This window comes from Rhododendron vialii, chromosome 8a, assembly GCF_030253575.1.
Source record: "Rhododendron vialii isolate Sample 1 chromosome 8a, ASM3025357v1".
Classification (NCBI taxonomy): domain Eukaryota; kingdom Viridiplantae; phylum Streptophyta; class Magnoliopsida; order Ericales; family Ericaceae; genus Rhododendron; species Rhododendron vialii.
Genome location: NC_080564.1, coordinates 11,589,884 through 11,609,602, shown reverse-complemented (window position 1 = coordinate 11,609,602; position 19,719 = coordinate 11,589,884). Strand labels below are relative to the sequence as shown.

General features: G+C 37.2%; 3 protein-coding genes across 5 annotated transcripts; 1 reads left to right on the top strand and 2 right to left on the bottom strand.

Annotated features, from left to right (window-relative positions):
• LOC131336616 (geraniol 8-hydroxylase-like) overlaps window positions 1-19,719 on the top strand; it is a 71,061-nt gene that overhangs the window by 28,399 nt on the left and 22,943 nt on the right.
• Window positions 8,083-12,147, bottom strand: LOC131336620 (uncharacterized). Of its 4 annotated transcripts, none has more exons than XM_058372528.1 (9): window positions 11,969-12,147; window positions 11,133-11,247; window positions 10,596-10,849; window positions 10,246-10,446; window positions 10,079-10,171; window positions 9,891-9,989; window positions 9,439-9,813; window positions 8,485-8,721; window positions 8,083-8,394 (listed from the first exon to the last, which is right to left on the bottom strand). In XM_058372528.1, the coding sequence occupies exons 2-9, from the start codon at window positions 11,242-11,244 to the stop codon at window positions 8,359-8,361; spliced, it is 1,407 nt and encodes a 468-aa protein (XP_058228511.1). In that variant the 5' UTR covers window positions 11,245-11,247; window positions 11,969-12,147; the 3' UTR covers window positions 8,083-8,358. The 4 variants fall into 4 exon arrangements, with proteins under 4 accessions (XP_058228511.1, XP_058228512.1, XP_058228513.1 ...); XM_058372529.1 differs by having other exon boundaries at window positions 10,596-10,846; window positions 11,969-12,119; XM_058372530.1 differs by having other exon boundaries at window positions 10,596-10,837; window positions 11,969-12,119.
• On the bottom strand, window positions 15,488-19,666 carry LOC131336613 (uncharacterized). The gene is made up of 4 exons (XM_058372521.1): window positions 17,080-19,666; window positions 16,681-16,986; window positions 16,492-16,591; window positions 15,488-16,405 (listed from the first exon to the last, which is right to left on the bottom strand). The coding sequence occupies exons 1-4, from the start codon at window positions 19,437-19,439 to the stop codon at window positions 15,719-15,721; spliced, it is 3,453 nt and encodes a 1,150-aa protein (XP_058228504.1). The 5' UTR covers window positions 19,440-19,666; the 3' UTR covers window positions 15,488-15,718.

Below are 19,719 nucleotides of genomic sequence, written 5' to 3'. Positions count from 1 at the left end.
AAGACTTTATTGAGCTCAATACATGCTTTAACGGTTTATTTAGATGAAATTGTGAGCCACAGGTTGACGAACCGGCTGACAAGCCGGCTGTCTGAACAGAAAGCTGTGACAACCGGACGACCACCCGGATGACCACTCTATCAAACGGCTAGTTCCAACGGCTAGTTTCCAACGGCTAGTTTCAAACGGCTAGTTTCCAACGGCTAGTTTCCAACGGCTAGTTTCAAACGGCTAGTTTCCAACGGCTAGTTTCCAACGGCTAGTTCCAACGGCTAGTTTCCAACGGCTAGGAAGCATATGGATGGCTATATAAGGCATCAAGAACTCATTAATGAGTACATACACAAGCTACAACATTCCATATTATTGCAAGAGCAAATTCTCAAAAGATCAAAGCCAAAAATTCTCATTGTTCTTCCACTTTCATATTATTCTTGAGAGAAAATTTGTACAAGTCGTGAGCGATAATTTTCATACCTTCTTCACATACTTGTATTTCCTAAGTGAGTGTTTGAGTCAAACACTTGAAAGCTTAGAAGACCAAATTCGGGTTGGAATTTGGGTGTTATTGTTTTTGAGAAGTTTTCGGAGAAAATTCTTGCGGTTGTGCTAGCTCCTCGGGAAAGCTAGAGGCATTCGGTTCTTGTAAGCACCCGCAAGACTTACAAGTTGTAATCTTTTAAAGATTAGTCTAACCTTCAAGTAATTGCTTGAGGAGAAGTGGAGTAGGGCCGGACCGTGGACAAATCCGGACCGAACCACTATAAACGGGTTCTATCTCTCTATCTCTCTATTTTGATTGCATACTTATTGTTTGCATATATTGTTAGAGATAAATTTTTATTGGTAATTATTACTAGCAATCCTATTCACCCCCCCTCTAGGTTGCATAATTTGGGTAACAATTGGTATCAGAGCCTCGGCTCTTGTTTGTAGATTTAACCATCTAAGAGTTAAGATCCATGGCAACCACTAGTAATGTTTCTTGTATCGAAGGTCAATCGTCCAATAGACCTCCCTTGTTCACCGGAGAAAATTACTCTCATTGGAAAAATAGAATGATGATCTTTATTCAATCCACGGATTATGATCTATGGAAAATTATCAAAAATGGTCCCATTATTCCTACTAAGAAAGTTGGAGAAGAGACTATGCCTAAACCAGATTATGAGTGGAGTCATTTGGAAAAGGCTTCAATAGAAAAGAACTATAGAGCTATGAACCTTCTTTTTTGTGCTATTACTCCCAATGAATATGATTGTGTTTCCGCATGTGAATCGGCTAAAGAAATATGGGATAAGTTAGAAATGTCACATGAAGGAGATAGTCAAGTTAAGGAGTCCAAAATTGATATTCTTGTGCATAGCTATGAGCTCTTCAAAATGAAACCGGATGAATCTATATCTCAAATGTTTGCTAGATTTGCTAGATTTGCTAACGGTTTAAAAGCTCTTGGAAAGATTTACAGTCAATCCGAAATGACAAGGAAAGTGCTCCGTTCCATGCCAACCAATTGGGACACTACCACCTCCATCATCCTACAATCCAAAGATTTCTCAACATACACGATGGACAAGCTCATGGGATCTCTCATGACGGAGGAAATGCATCACAACCTCAAGGGTGAAAAAGAGAAGAAAGTTAAGGATCTTGCCTTCAAAAGTACAACAAGCAAATCAAAAAGCAAGGAGGATTCAAGCAACGAAAGTGAGGATGATGAAATGGCGCTCATCACAAAAACGTTCAAGAAACTCCTCAAAAATAGAGCATCTCACAAAGGCAGAGGATTTTCAAGAAAAGATGGAGGCAAAGAAGAAAATAGTAAAAAGGATCCAATCATTTGCTACGAGTGCAAGAAGCCCGGCCACATCAAAAGTGAATGTCCATATGCAAAAAAATATTCAAAGAAGGACAAAAGAGAGCTATGATGGCCGCATGGGACAATAGTGACGATAGTAGCTCCGATGAGGACGATGAGCAACAAGAGGTCGCTAACTTGTGTTTCATGGCCATCGAAGAAAACGAGGTAGATCTCGACTCATCCTATTCCTTTGATGAATTATTTATTGCCTATAAAGAGTTGAAAGTAGAATTTGAAAAGGTTGTTTCTAAAAACAAATTTCTTAAAAAGGTTGCTAAAGATCTTTCACTAGAAATAGATGATTTAATTGAAGAGAAAGATATTTTGGAGGAAGAAAATGAAAGTTTAAGAACCTCTTTGGAAAAAGAAAAAGAGTATTTGAAGGATACTTCCAAAAACGAATCTTTAGAAAAACAAATTGATGATTTAACTAATTCTCTTTCAAAACTCACTAATGGAAAAGAAAGTTTAGACATTCTTCTTGGAAAACAAATGGTTTCTTTTCACAAGGCCGGAATTGGTTATAATCCCACTCAACACAAAAATCTTTTTGAAAAAGATGTTCCTCCTTCTAGCCATTCTAAATTGACATGTCATTATTGTGGTAAAATTGGTCATATTTCTCCTACATGTCCTATGAAAGGATACTCATCTTCTAATGCAAAAAAGGTTTGGGTTCCTAAGAACCGTATCAATGCTAACCTTCAAGGACCCAAGATGATTTGGGTACCAAAAGTCAAGAATTGATGTGCTATTGTAGGTATGCTTCAAAAGTTCTCTCAAGGAAGGAAGTTGGTACCTTGATAGTGGATGTTCAAGACACATGACCGGTGACAAGAGGGCTTTCAATTCTCTTTCGTCTAAAGATGGTGGACATGTCACATTTGGAGACAACAACAAAGGTGAAATCATAGGAATCGGCAATATAGGTAATTCTCCTATTATTGAAGATGTTTTACTTGTTAATGGTTTAAAACACAATCTTCTTAGCATAAGTCAATTATGTGATAGAGGAAATCGTGTTATCTTTGAAAAATCCAAATGTATCATTGAAAATGTCAAAAGTAACAAGACACTCTTCGTTGGACAAAGATTTGAAAATGTATATGTTTTTAATCTCAATGATTTAAGTAATTGTGATATAAAATGTTTTTCCGCTTTGAGTGAAAATAGTTGGCTTTGGCATAGGCGCCTAGGACATGCAAGTATGGATGCTATTTCAAAACTCTCTAGAAAAAATTTGGTAAAAGGTCTTCCTAAAATCAAATTTGAAAAAGATAGACTTTGTGGTCCTTGCCAACAAGGAAAACAAACCAAGGTTTCTTTTAAGTCCAAAAATGTTGTTTCAACTACTAGACCTTTGCAATTACTTCATATGGATTTGTTTGGACCAACTCGCTCTCCAAGTCTTTGTGGAAACTATTATTGTCTTGTTGTTGTTGATGATTTCTCTAGATATACATGGGTGATGTTCCTAGCTCATAAGAATGAGGCTTATCCTAATTTCACTAAACTTTGTAGAAGAGTTCAAAATGAAAAAGGATTTGTTATTTCTAACATTCGTACGGATCATGGAAAAGAACTTGACAATTCTTTATATGAAAAGTTTTGTGATGAACATGGTATTGGTCATAACTTTTCCGTACCTCGCACTCCTCAACAAAATGGAGTAGTAGAGAGAAAAAATCGTACTCTGGAAGAAATGGCCCGCACTATGCTTTGTGAAAACTCTTTGCCAAAATATTTTTGGGCGGAAGCCGTTAATACCTCATGCTATATTTTGAATCGAGTTTTAATTAGGCCTATCCTCAAGAAAACTCCTTATGAGCTTTGGAATGGTAGAATACCCAACATTAATTACTTTCATGCCTTCGGTTGTAAATGTTATGTATTAAACAATGGAAAAGATAACTTGGGTAAATTTGATTCAAAATCGGATGAAGGCATCTTTATCGGTTACTCTCTTACTAGCAAAGCATATAGAATTTATAATAAGCGCACTAATCTTGTTGAAGAATCTATTCACGTTTCCTTTGATGAATCTAATCCTTGTGCTACTAAGGATGTTGTTGATAATGATGACTTAGAAATTACACATGAGATTCATGACTTGAAAATTCAAGAAAAAGTTGATGGTGATACTCAAGTAGAAAGCTCTCAAATCAAAGAAGATGAAGTTATTAATCAACCTCAAGATGCCATGGGAGACAACCAAGATCTTTCCAAGGATTGGAGATTCGTGCAAAACCATCCAAAGGACTTGATTCTTGGAGAAGTTTCGAAAGGGGTAACCACTCGCTCGTCTCATAGAAATTTTTGTGAAAATCAAGCTTTTGTTTCTCAAATTGAGCCTAAAAACTTTCCGGAAGCTCAAGATGATGAAAATTGGATTTTGGCCATGCAAGATGAGTTAAATCAATTTGAAAGGAATAAAGTTTGGGCATTAGTACCTAAGCCTCTTGATCACACTATTATAGGTACTAAATGGGTTTTTCGTAACAAGCTAGATGAATCCGGAAATATTGTTAGGAATAAAGCTAGACTTGTTGCTCAAGGTTATAATCAAGAAGAAGGTATTGATTTTGAAGAAACTTTTGCACCGGTAGCTAGATTAGAGGCTATTCGCATATTACTTGCCTTTGCATCTTTCAAAAATTTCAAGCTTTATCAAATGGATGTGAAAAGTGCATTTTTGAATGGGTTCATAAATGAAGAAGTTTATGTCAAACAACCTCCCGGCTTTGAAGATCATGTATACCCCGATCATGTTTTTAAACTCTCAAAAGCTTTATATGGTTTGAAGCAAGCACCACGTGCATGGTATGATAGACTTAGTTCATTCTTGCTTGACAATGGCTTTACTCGTGGAAAAATTGATACTACTCTTTTCATTAAAGCCAAAGGTAAAGATATGCTCATTATTCAAATATATGTTGATGATATTGTCTTTGGTGCCACTAATGATAATATGTGCAAAGAGTTTGCTAAGTGTATGCAAGGTGAATTTGAAATGAGTATGATGGGGGAGCTTAACTTCTTCCTCGGACTTCAAATCAAGCAAACTAATGAGGGGATCCTAATCAACCAAGCCAAGTATGCGAAAGAACTTATTAAGAAGTTTGGCATGGAAGGATCAAAGCCAACGAGCACACCAATGAGCACATCAACTAAGCTAGACAAAGATGAGAATGGTAAGGCCGTCAATGAAAAGATGTATCGAGGTATGATCGGCTCATTACTTTATCTCACTGCAAGTAGACCGGATATAATGTTTAGTGTTTGCATGTGTGCTAGATTTCAATCATGTCCTAAAGAATCGCATTTAAAAGCTATTAAACGTATCTTTAAATATGTTGGCGGTTCTCATGACTTAGGATTGTTTTATCCACGTGGAGTTGCATTTGATTTAATTGGTTATTCGGATGCGGATTTTGGAGGTTTCAAAGTTGATCGTAAAAGTACAAGTGGGACTTGCCAATTTCTAGGGCACTCTCTAGTGTCTTGGCATAGCAAGAAACAAAATTCCGTAGCTCTATCTACCGCCGAGGCGGAATATGTAGCGGCCGGAAGTTGTTGTGCCCAAATATTGTGGATCAAACAACAAATGGAGGATTTCAATTTGCAATATGATCATATTCCTTTTAAATGTGATAATACTAGTGCAATTAGCTTAACCAAGAATCCAATTCAACATTCTCGAACAAAACATATTGAGATTAGACATCATTTTATAAGAGATCATGTTCAAAAAGGGGATATTGAACTTAACTTTATTAGTACCGACAAGCAATTGGCGGACATTTTCACAAAACCCCTTGGTGAAGAACAATTTTGTTTCATTCGACGAGAACTCGGCATGTCTAATCATTTATGAAAAAGTTGTGTTCTTGATGTCAAAAGTTTTTTTTTTGGATTCAATGTTGAGTTGATTGAATTCGTAAATATCATACTTGATGGAGAGTACAAATGATCTTGATAAAGAAATCACCCTCCAAACATTTTATCATATGTTTCATTTTCCTGTGTTTGGTATGAAGAAAATCAGTTTTATGGTCTTTAATGTTACTCCTCTTAAACGATTTCTGGACTTAACCTGCATTTGTCAGTCGGATGTCCAAGCGGATGTCCAACCGGACAACCGTGAGGTTGAGACTTATTCAAGCTTTTGCGTTGCTAACTCTGATTTATTAAGTCTGTTACACTTAGTTTGTATGAACTTCATGGCTTAGTGCTTAAATTGTCTCTTATATACTTCGCCAATATGAATTTCTTGTCTCTAAGCTTGCAGGGATAATCATTCTCGGTAATACCCCTCGCATTCTTTAAAAAGCTCTCTTTTAGGGGGAGCATGTATTAAGGGGACACAACAATAAACACCCGAACACAATTTTCTTCCCCTATTCTTGTTCTTTTCGGCGCCACCCCTATCCTATCTCTATTCGGCGCCCCATTTCAAACAATTCGGCAATCTCATACTCTATAAATTCAACAACACAATCTCTATCTCCTCATCTATCTATCTCTCCTTCTCTCTCGGCCTAAATCTCTCCAAATCTCTATCCTTCCAAATCGAGCAATGGCAAACTTACCGCAAGGGTTACCGTTTGAGTTTTACGAAAGAGATGCCGAACGAGCAGAGTTCAGGTTGTTTATCCAAACCATTTGGATGCAACTCTTTATTTTCATTCTGCTGTGTGCGTTACTTACCATGAGAATACCACCATGGTTCGGATGGAATGTAAATGTGGATACTCTGTGGTATTGGATTGGCATTATAGCTGCCGTTGTAGCAGCCATTATTCGAGAATACGAAAATCAAGGACGCCAAGCTCTCAATGAACGAAGATAGAGTGCTACAGGGCAAGAGCGGCATGGTGCTGGAACCATGGCCCTATTGTTTTTCTCTTTTTAGTTTTTTTTTATGATGTCACAGGGGGAGAAAAAGCCAAGTTTTAATTGATCTATCTTGCCATTTTGGGCAAATTTAAAAAATTGCTTGCTATGATCTGATGATTATTGCTATTACTCGTTGATCATAGATAACTGCTTTGGTGCATGTATTAAGGGGGAGATTGGCATAACTCCTACTTGAATAAAAACTATCATTTTGTGTCATCATCAAAAAGGGGGAGATTGTTGAAAAATGTATGCATTATAATTTGTGAAAATTTATATGCATCTCTATTAATTATTTTGATGATTAATTCAATGATATTTCTATTCGGCAAATACAAAATTATCGAAAAGTCGATTCCCGAATTAAATATTTTCGTGACCTTGAAATATAGCATAAAGTCTCTTGGATTCATGATTTATATTTACAAAGACTTTATTGAGCTCAATACATGCTTTAACGGTTTATTTAGATGAAATTGTGAGCCACAGGTTGACGAACCGGCTGACAAGCCGGCTGTCTGAACAGAAAGCTGTGACAACCGGACGACCACCCGGATGACCACTCTATCAAACGGCTAGTTCCAACGGCTAGTTTCCAACGGCTAGTTTCCAACGGCTAGTTTCCAACGGCTAGTTTCAAACGGCTAGTTTCCAACGGCTAGTTTCCAACGGCTAGTTCCAACGGCTAGTTTCCAACGGCTAGGAAGCATATGGATGGCTATATAAGGCATCAAGAACTCATTAATGAGTACATACACAAGCTACAACATTCCATATTATTGCAAGAGCAAATTCTCAAAAGATCAAAGCCAAAAATTCTCATTGTTCTTCCACTTTCATATTATTCTTGAGAGAAAATTTGTACAAGTCGTGAGCGATAATTTTCATACCTTCTTCACATACTTGTATTTCCTAAGTGAGTGTTTGAGTCAAACACTTGAAAGCTTAGAAGACCAAATTCGGGTTGGAATTTGGGTGTTATTGTTTTTGAGAAGTTTTCGGAGAAAATTCTTGCGGTTGTGCTAGCTCCTCGGGAAAGCTAGAGGCATTCGGTTCTTGTAAGCACCCGCAAGACTTACAAGTTGTAATCTTTTAAAGATTAGTCTAACCTTCAAGTAATTGCTTGAGGAGAAGTGGAGTAGGGCCGGACCGTGGACAAATCCGGACCGAACCACTATAAACGGGTTCTATCTCTCTATCTCTCTATTTTGATTGCATACTTATTGTTTGCATATATTGTTAGAGATAAATTTTTATTGGTAATTATTACTAGCAATCCTATTCACCCCCCCTCTAGGTTGCATAATTTGGGTAACAGAAACTACTAGTAAACAAACCTCACAAGGATCCAAAAACAAAACACAGAACATTGAATAGAAACTATTTTAGCAGAACTCTAATGTTTTCAACAAAAAACAAACTTCACTTCTAAAAAACTTACTAAAGTTTCCAGCAAAAACCTAACTTACCAAACTCTAGATCAAAGCATAAAATGCCTACCCTTAAAAGAACCACCAGTAGTAACAAAACAAACAAAACCCATAAGACCAGTATTCTTGTGACATAACCCTATCTACTAGGCATCTTCCAACTGATCTCATTCATTCAATAAAGCCATCATCATCATCTCTCACTACCTGATCAAAACAAAACAAATTACACGGTTTTAAAAGCCATTGTCTTGCAATAAGAATTGGAAAATAGACAGTATTGTACATCAAACGTACCAAAGAAATAGGCCATGCTATTGGCGTACCAATGGCATCGCCAACGGTCTTAAGGACTGCATAAGGCCTCATCAAATGCTCGCCCCATATGATTGGGATTTGAACATGAATCTCACACCAATTAACTCCGAGTTCTACTCCGCCTACCTCCGTAGATGGATCCATACTAGCGATCCGCCCTTTGCCTACAACTTCTATGGGGTTGGCTACACTCTTGAAATAAACACAATCCCCCACCTAGCATCAATCAATAAGAAAAAATCATATTGACATTTGGTTAGGAAAGTAAGGAATCTCATTCTACTACAATAGCATGACAAGGGCGACCAACATATAGGTTCAAGTACAACATAAACTCAGATTTTCAAACTAAGTCCTATGAAGACAAATGGTTGGGTGACAGGCCTCTTTTTGCCCAAAAAGAATATGGTACTGCTGTATAAAACTTCAATTTCAGCACATAAAGTAAGAATCTCAACACTTAGTCAACATGTAACCTCATTTTCTAGCATAACCATTAAAATTCAGAACTCAGAATGTCAGTTTAGTGACTATAAACCTGTATTTCAGCGCTAAACCAGCATGTAGTACTCATTTTCCAGCATATAGCAAAAATTCAGCACTCAGAAATTTCAGTTACATTAACTACAAACATATATTTCAACATTTCAAGTAAGAATTCCAGCTCCAAATCACAAGGTAATACTCCTTTTCCATCATATATAAAAATCAGCAATTATAGGTTCAATCCTCTCCAAACTTAATGCACCGACACGTTTAAGTGGTTCCCGTGTCAATCTCCATAGTTTTCCAAATTAAAAAAGTGTCTACATGTCCATTTTTGTATCCGTGCTTCTTCACTTTCAATATTCGTCGACCTATTCAAACATCCACCAAACATATACAACCTCGTATACTCATAGATAACCTTAATTGTAGAATAAATTTATTTACCTTAACACGTCCTCGTTGGGTAGTAGATGTTGATAAACCAATATGTTGGTTTGGAGATGAAACTGGAATGTTTGGAGATGTGACTCGAGTGTTTGAGGAGTTAGCCCCATTTGCTTGACTCTGCAAATATAAATTCGTTAGCTCTTCCAATTTTTGGTTTGTTTTATCTAGCTCTGTCTTCCACTCCATTGACATCCTATAAGATGTGCCACTGCTAGGCACATCACCCCAAACATCAGATGGGCAAACCCCTAGCCCATACATGCGCACACTTCCAGATTTCTCTTTGCCCATAGCTTTGGAGAACACATCATTTGGACCAGAAGAATCAAGTTCACCCTCAGGAACTTGTTCGGATAGCTCTTTCATTTTTTCCTGGAACACAATAGTTTACGTTACTCTCGGAATCTAAGAACAAAAGTTTATGTATGAAAGAAGTTGGCGAAACTTACTATTTTTTCCCTCAATTCCTCATTTGAGACCTTGCCATCATTTGTGAAGCAAGTAAGGAACATATGTGCACGTGATGGATCATGGCCGAGGTTTTTTGCCTGTGAGCATACCGAAAGTTTAATCTCATGCTACTTATAAAGTTTTGATTCTAGGATAATTAAAATAGTTTATGAATTTATAAGATTACCTCAGTCTCTCTCACAATGGCTAAAGGAGTTTTGCCCTTCTTATAAATGATATTTTGCCCTGCTCGACTAGACTTGTTTTTTGTATAAAATTTCTGAAACGACAAAAAAAATCATTAAGGACAAATTTTACAGTTACTGAAATTGGTAAAGATCAAATGTCTCGTACCTTCGCATCTTCATGCCAATACTTAACAAGTTCTTTCCATTGGTCTGCTTGCACTCGATCCGGAGAACTATGTATTTGCTCCTCAATGGGTAGGTCAGAATCGTAGTGGTCTCTCTTCACTGTAGCCTTCCAGTTCCTCCACTTTTTCGAAAGTGATTTCAAGATCCATCTCTTGTGACCAGGAGAGAAATCAAACTTTTGCTACAGATACAAAATATATTGAAGATCATCTTTAGCAAGCTAATAAGCCCGAAATTTTAAGGATGTGATGTACTCCAAATTCAAAGTGTGGGTGATATAATGTCTCACCATATGCTCCCAAATAAATACACCATAACAATCAAACTTACCAGTACCAATGCAAACATATCTTCCTTGAACACTTTAGGCATCTTATGCCAAGTCTTATATTGGAGAGGTGCATATTTCCCATTTCTTGCTATAGTTCCTAAGAAGTGGCTCAAAATGCTATTATTGGAAATCGGTTGACCTTTGTCGTTGAATAAAACTTGTACGCGCTCATTGTCGTGCTGGCCCCAAACTTTACACATAAAAGTGGGACCTCGTGCTCTCTTGGCTTTTTTCCTGCTACCTGCAATTTCTCCTATTCCAGTTTTTAATTGATGGTAAGATAGTGAGTTAGTATACTTAAAGCAACAAGGAAAGAAAAAGAGACATATTGACACCACCAGTTTAGTGAAATAGAAGGTACATGGTGCACTAATACGAATGATGACTGTGATCTATCTAAAAGCCACTGTCAGACAAAAAGAAACTGCACAACTTGTAGCGCATATATAAATCAACTCACTCCAAGAAAGATACATTATCAACTCACCCCATTTTGTAGAAATAAAGAAAACCAAATGATCAAGTTTAACATTTACCTGGTTCATTAAGGGGTTGAACAATGGCCGCAGCATTCATATTTACTTCCTGTGACTGATTGGAATCTGACTCTAAAAGGGCTCGTCTAGTATTACGAGTTGTTGGGGCCATCACCTAAAACATGTTAATGAATAGAGCATAACACAAAGATGAGGCCTCTAAGAACCTTCCAAAAATTGAAAGGTATCAGTAGTAATCGCAAGTAGCATACCAGTAATTGCAGAGGCATATGAAACCAAACCCCACCCCCCCCCCCCCCCCCCCCCGGTACTATATGGAAGTAGTTCAAGAGATGCTGCTCGGAATTCTATTGAGAGTCCACGCGCACATAGAGTCATATTATTCTTATTCATTCAACTGGGAAAGAAAAAAAAATGTAGGGCGAGATGTTTGGCAGGAATCCCTTAAAGAAAGAATAGGAAAGGACCACACTTAAGGCAATCAACTGCATTCAAGTCACTGCTAGGACCAGGAGAGATGAAGCACTTCGTGATTTCCCCGGAGGGCCAGCATGTTATGAAAACGGGATGCGTAACTGGATGTGGTGGGCGATCCATTTTTGTTCTAGATGTTTCCCACTTGCTAGGTTCCGCCCGAGCCTTTTATGTAATTGGGAGTACGCATGTTGTTATAGTATGATTAACGATCGTGGGTCCATGGCTTTTCGCTGCCCAACTGACTGACTCAAAGACAGAAGGTTTCAGAATTCCTGAAAAACACTAGAACCTAAGTAATCGTCTCAACGTAAACTGGTTTTGATTGGCAATCAATTAACAGAGAATAGTGATTAATTACCCATATTATTGCAAAAGTATGACCAAAATCTAAAAAATACCTGGTTTCCTGCAGCAGTAAATTGAGTGTGAGAGAAAGCTTCAAACAGAATGAGATGGGGATAGAGATTGAAGAATGGGCGGTTTTCTTCCAGATTTCACGACTTCTTCGAGTAGAGGGAAATTTTAGCGCCAATGGGAGAGTCAAAATTTTGGGTGAAATTTTTGGGTTCGGACGCCAATCAGGAAGGTGAACGACGTAGTGTAGAGGGGAAGATCCCTAGCAGTAGTGAACTTCTAGCAGTCGTGAACGACGTAGTGTGGTAGAAAACGTGTTGATTTAAAGAAGGGAAAAAAGGTTCATTAAAAAAGGTTGAATTCGTTCGCGTAACGAATTCTAAACTTAATCAGCCAATTACACTTCAATAATGGTCGATCTGAACCATTAGGATTTCACGTCTCATTGATTCAATTAGAATCACCAATATCGAAGATTATCGGATATCGGCAACCGCCTGATTGGATCACATTTAATGCATTCCAAAGCATTAAAGTATTAGATTGCAATACCCGACTCCCACCTGAGTGTTTTTTTTTTTCAATCGAAACCACCCATCTTTTACATATTATGGAGCACATCATTCGTACCAATAACGAAGTTAATCGGGAATCGCTACACACTTGATCGGACAGAAAAAACCCACTTTGTAAGTAAATTGTGTCTCAATAAAGAAGCTTTGTAAACTCAATTGAGACAATTTTTTACAAGAATGATATAATCAACAAGGAAAACAAAAGCAACGATCTGGATCATCATAATTCTATCACGGTCAAATGGCTAACGTACGTTCAAGTACAACACAATACTTAGTTTGTTAAGAATTACATTGAACGTATAGGATTTAAAGGTCATTACCAACTCAATTTTTACAATGGTCGATCTGAACCATTAGGATTTCACATCTCACTGATTCCATCGTTGTCACCAAAATCGGAGATCATCGGATATGTGCGACCGCCTAATCAGACAACATTTGATGCATCCCGAGGCATTAACGTATTAGATTACATGCCCTGACCCCACCAGAGTATTTATTTTTTGATCTGAACCGTCTATCTTTTACAAATTACGAAGTTCATCATTCTTAACAAGAATATAGTTAATCGGGTATCACTATATATTTGATCGGACGATAACTATCATCCAAAAAATAAATTGCATCCCAATCAAGGAGCTTTCTAAATTCGATCGAACCAAATTTCTATGATAATGATTTAATCATTAAGCACAACAAAATCAACGGCCTTGATTGTTGAAGTAGTTTTTTGTGTTATTGAGGTCCACTAAATAATCGTATCGAAGATGATCAAAAAATATATAACGTATTATATTCTTAGATATTGCTCTTTGTGTAGAGGGGCAAAGATGCCCTATTAAGTTGATTAGGAAATGTTGATTTTAATTATAAAAAATAAAGTTGATTACTTTTTGTTAAGGCATTTTAAAGTATCACATAAAACCAACTTCATTGAGATTAACTTAAATAAAAACAGAATTGCTCTTAGCAAGAAAGGAAACAAAGAAGACAACAATGATCCTATTTGGCAAAGTGATGGGTCCCACTAAATAATCGTATCAAAAAAGATCAAAAAATATATAACATATTATATTCATTTCTCAAGAAAAAAAAGTAAACAACTAAGACTTTTAATTAAAAATAATAATATCTTTAAAAAATCAATTGTTTATCTTTAAAAAATTATCAATTTTTTTTCGGTTATTTGTTTTTGTTAGTGAATAGGCTTTGAACCTTTGGTTTGTAAATTTGACATTAGAAGATAACAAGTAAAATTAAAAACTTATCAAAATAGTATTATTTTCCCCTACATCTAACAAGAAATAATAAAAAATAAGTTCCAAACAAGAAATAAGAAAACAAATAAGTTTCAAATGAGAAATAAAAAAAAAATTCAGAAGAAACACTTTTAGAAAGGGATTTGGCTAGAATTCGAACCCAAGTAGCCCAAACACTATGGGCACAACCAAACCACCAAGCCACAAGCCATCTTGTGCTGTTAAATGAAACAAATAATATATATTATATGGTTCTATTGTATAAAAATGGGCCCTTTCTACCCTTTTTAACCAAGGAAAAAATTGTTGTGTCGCTAGAGTTTTCCACCATTGCCGTTGTAGGCCCTACCGTGTTTTTATTGATGATCCGAACTGTTAATTTTGTAAGACTCACAACGGTTATGGTGGAAAATCCACCATTTTTTTAAATAAGGTACTCCAGTCCCTACTTGTATGGTGAGTGTCGTTTATATTTGTAGAGATAAGCCTGTCCTTATTGTACGCTTAGAATGACAAAAGAATAATGAATTAATTAATGATAGTACAATCTAACTAATTTTCCATCATTAGTCGTCCCGACCATGCTTTTTCAATTTTTTTTTTTTACGTTGGGCCCTAAATTGAGCCCCATTGGATTCTCAAAACAGTATCAATGGATTGTGTTTGATTTCAATTGTTTCGAAACTAGAATTCATAAATTATTTTCAATTTTCCCACTGCTCCACCAGGAGGATCCTAGATCCGGAATGAACTTCCTGGATCGTCAACGATCATCAACGTGAGATCGTTGACGGGCTCGTCTGCACCTGGATGGACTATAGAGAAGCAGAGCCAAGCCCTACATAAATCTGAAGAACTCCATCTGGTGGCCATAAAATCCTACCGTATATATCCTTTACAGCCGCGGCTCAAGCGTAAAAGCAAGTTTAGTTTAAGATAATTTTACAAATAATCACTACAAAGATTAGCAAGTGTCAATGCCTCAATCATTCAAAAATCATACAGTAGATACAGTACCACGGCCACGATGCACAGGATTAATCAAACAATCATTGGAGAATGGGGTACTTAACACTAATAAAATCCTTGCACTATTACCAGGCTACAGACATATCTTTGCTGCAAATCGATTTTCACATGGACAAAGCTTAGCCTGCTAAGATTGGTCGCATGCAAAACCTTTTCCCTTTTGCTGTCGATGATTTGAGCACAACTCCTCAAGCAGCCATAACAGAAGCAATAACAGACAAAACAGTACTGTAAAAAACAGGTAGCAGAGCAGCAACTTCAGCAAAACAACAGCAATAGCCATAGCAGGCAGTCACAATACTGATCAGTAGCAGTCAACGGAAACAATTAGGGACAAGCCCCCTAAAAAAGGTTAAACAATCCATGGGACAACCCCCAAGGATAGGTCAAAAAATAACTAGAACAAGCTACTATAAGCAAAGCTGATATTGATACCAATACATAACTAATGTAGCTCAGAAGTTCAAAATGTAACCATTGAAGAAACAGTAGAAGCAACCAACAGTCTGAGCTTAACAGGACATAGCAGCTAAAGCATATACAGTACAACAAAATAGACTTTCCATAAGAGTGCCAGCAGACAAACTACATGCCAACTCAAACAAATACATCAATAAGACACTAAGAGCCGAGAAGAAAAGGACACATCATGAAAAAAACCTTCATAAAACTCAATCGTTTGAAGCTGCAAGAGAAGTTAGACAACTAATTAATGGCAATAATCTAACCATGCATCAGTGCTTAACAAAAGCAGAGAAAACAAGTATGTACTTCAGCTAAACAGTCTTGCAAAAACTAGAAAAGTAAAACACTATGCTACTGAAATTAAATTCAAGGTCTTCGAAATAACATCTACTTTTAAGAATAAAAAGAAAAGGCAAGGCAACACATTCCTTGAAAACATCATATAAGCATCTAGAAATGGATTCTAAATCCCCTCGACTCCATCGCCTTCTACCACTTGAGCTGTTGTTGCATCAATAGTGTCTACAGTTGTTCCCTGCACATCTTCTCTAACCAAACTGATATCACCTTGATCATCTTGCAATTGACCATCACATGACTCACTCTGCAAATACGTCTCCACATCATCGATGCATGACTTTGTGTTCATATTAAAAGCGTCTCTAGCAGTTGTCTTTATCACAACATGCCACCCTTTGTCAAGGGGATCTTCAACATAAAATGCTTGTTGTACTTGAGAAGCTAAAACAAAAGGCTCATTGGCATGTACCAATCGTGCAAAATTGACAAGAGTAAAACCATGTTCATCTGGCCTTCTGTTTTTGCCTTCTGACATCCAGTCGCACTTAAACAACACAACCTTCCTCCCTCCGAAGTAACTCAGCTCAATAACATCTGTCAAAACGCCATAGTAAGCTATATCACCAGCCACTGGATTATTGTCACTAGCACTTGAAAAACTTCTTGTTGTTGCAGTAACAACTACCCCACTATTCTGAAATTTTCTTGTCCTCTCAACTTCTCGTGTGTGGAACCTGAAACCATTTATAAGATATCCTCTATATCTCTTCCCTACATCATCTGGTCCCCGAGCTAGAGCTCTAAGCTCTTCAGAAAGCTGTTTATCCTCTGCAAGTTGCAAGTCTTGAACCTATTTCGAACAACTAATAAATTTCAAAAAAAAGGCTTATCTAAAAGGAATGAAAAAAAGGAAGTACTTATCATCAATATACTTACGTGGTTTCCAAACCATGATGCAAACTTTTCATTATGCATACGTTGGACTTCCCATATACGCAAACGTGGATTTCGATCTCTTATCATGGTCTGGTGTTGACTGCACGTTCAAGTTAATTATATGAGCAATAAAAATACAACTTTCATATGATACAGCTAAAAATAAATTATTTTTGGTGAGTCTCTTACTTGGAAAATTTGTCTACCGCGTCACAATTGAACAACACATATTGATGTGCCTTCACTAACGTTTCCTGATCCAAGGTTTCTGTCACTACTTTTCCAAATGGCCGTCCTTGTGTTGAGAAAATAGGCAACCTTGCAGCAACAGTACTACCCTCATCATCATTTCTGCCCACTCGATTAAACCTCGTTTCAACATCCTCCAAGTACCTAGAGCAAAACGTCAAACACTCCTCTGCCAAATATCCTTCCGCAATGGAACCCTCGGGACGATTTTTGTTTCGCACATATGACTTCAATGTTGCTAAATACCTATTATGAGCAAAAGTTGGCAATACTAAGTGAAAATTAAATGAGATATCTTGAATAAACGAAAATGAAAATATTCTATAAGATAAAACAAACCTCTCTATGGGATACATCCAACGATAATGAACTGGCCCCGCAAGTTTGGCCTCAGTAGCCAAATGAACTGGTAAATGCATCATGATATCAAAAAATGATGGGGGGAAAATCCTTTCCAACTCACACAAGGTTATTGCAATTTGCTTCTCCAAACGGATCAAGTCACGAGCATGAAGAACTTTACCACACAATTCTCTAAAAAAATTGCACAATTTAATCAAAGGGGACCGCACTTGCTTAGGCAATACTCTTCGCAATGCTAATGGGAGCAATTGTTGCATCAAAATATGATTGTCATGACTCTTCAGCCCATAAACTTTATGTTCTTTGTCCTGGAAAGATCTTGAAATATTCGAAGCATACCCATCTGGAACTTTTACATTTTTTAAGACTTTGTAAAAGATGTCTTTCTCCTTTTTAGTCATTGAAAAGCATGCGGCAGGCAAGTATGTGCGACCTGATTCATCTTCTATGGGATGAAGCTCACTTCTAAAGCCCATATCTTTTAAATCTTGACGTGCCTTCCAATGATCCTTTGATTTCCCAACCAAATTTAACAATGTTGCAAGCACGCTATCGCAAACATTTTTTTCTATGTGCATTACATCTAGATTGTGTCGCAGTAAATTATCTTTCCAATAAGGTAATTCGAAGAATATGCTAGGCTTCTTCCAGTTGAATGGCAACTTAGGATTATCCTTAACTAGCTTTCCAAACTTAAATTGAACGCCTTTTAGCTGATCTTGTATCATAGACCCAGTTAAGCGACAAGGTGCCTTCCGACGCTCTTCCTTTCCATTAAACGACCTTTTATCTCGTCTATACATATGGCTATCCTCCAAGAATCGTCGATGGTCCATGTAGATGTGCTTCCCACTATACTTCAACCAAGAAGAACATGTGTCTTTATGGCATGATGGACATGCAAGACGCCCTTTAGTGCTCCACCCAGACAAATTTGCATATGCAGGAAAATCATTGATAGTCCACATTAAGGCAGCATGCATCTTAAAATTTTGATTGGTTGAAGAATCAAATGTATCTACTCCGACCCCCCATAACTCTTTCAGCTCCTCTATCAATGGTTGCAAATAAACATCAATGTTATTTCCAGGTGCTGAACGACCGGGTATAAGCAACGACATTATGAAGTACGGTTGTTTCATACACATCCAAGGTGGCAGGTTGTATGGCATCAAGATGACAGGCCATGTACTATGCACATTACTCATCATCCCAAAAGGATTAAATCCATCTGACGCTAATCCAAGTCTAACATTACGTGAATCTGTAGCAAATTCCTTATGTTGGAAGTCAAAAGTCTGCCAAGTAGGGGAATCAGCAGGATGACGCATGCAACCATCTTTGGTGCGACCCTCATCATGCCACTTCATAAAAGATGCAATCTTTGACGACATGAACAACCTTTGTAGCCTTGGTATCAATGGAAAATGGCGTAAAACCTTTCTGGGGACCTTTTTACGCTTTTTCGCTGAGGTTCCTTCTGCTCCTTCATGACTGTCAACGGTTTTGTACCTCTGTTCATGACATACATGACATTCTGTATCATCAATATGTTCTTTCCAATACAACATGCAATCATTAGGGCAATCATGGATCTTTTTGTATGAGAGACCCAATTCCCCCAACACTTTTTTCGCTTCATAATATGAGTTGGGCAATTTCTCACCCTCTGGAATTACTCTGTTGAACGTCCGAAGTAGCTTGGTAAATGAGTCGTTAGTCCATTTTCCAAGGCACTTATTGTGAAATAGTTCAACGAGCAATGAAAGCTTTGAAAACTCTTTACACCCAGGGTACAAAGGTTTTTGGGCATCGTTTACCAACTTATAAAATTTTTTAGCATCTGCATTCGACAACTCTACATTATTTGGCACGTCATCCATGCCAATATCTCTATTTGAGATCCCGAATTTATCATACAGCATCTCACGCATGCTATTATTTGTACCCAAAGCATTACCAGAATTAGTGGGAATTGGAGCTGTTGTAGTAGATGACAAAGCTTCTCCATGAGCTATCCATTTTGTGTAACCCTTGATAAAACCGTCACATATAAGATGGTCTACTGCCTCAGATCGCGTCACCCATCTGCCATTTCCACACTTCACACATGGACAAACAATTTTCCCATCGATACTTGCGTTTTGGAATGCGAAATTCAAGAATCCCTCTACTCCGTTCAAATACTCACTGGTCAACCGAGATTGATACATCCAACTCTTATCCATTACGTTTCTCCGTAAACTGATATCAAAACTCTGCAAGAAGGCAACATAATTAAGCAACAGGACAAAAAGATATTTATACAAAAAGGAAAAATGACAGTCATGTATCATATATAAGAACACAAAACCATCGTGCTACAAATCCCATAACGATAACATAAAATTATGGCACATAGTTAAACTTCATAATCTATGTAAGGGCTTTCATATGAAACTGGAATGTATTTTTTATACGGAGGATAGCTTCTTATGCCTCATGTTAGGTGGACTTAAGCATGAAAAATTGATGTAGTTCTACAAGCTTCACAACAATAAGATTCAGCAAAGCAAAAAAAAAAACTGTTGGCTCTTTCAAGCCAATACATATATATTCATGTAAAGTTTATGGATA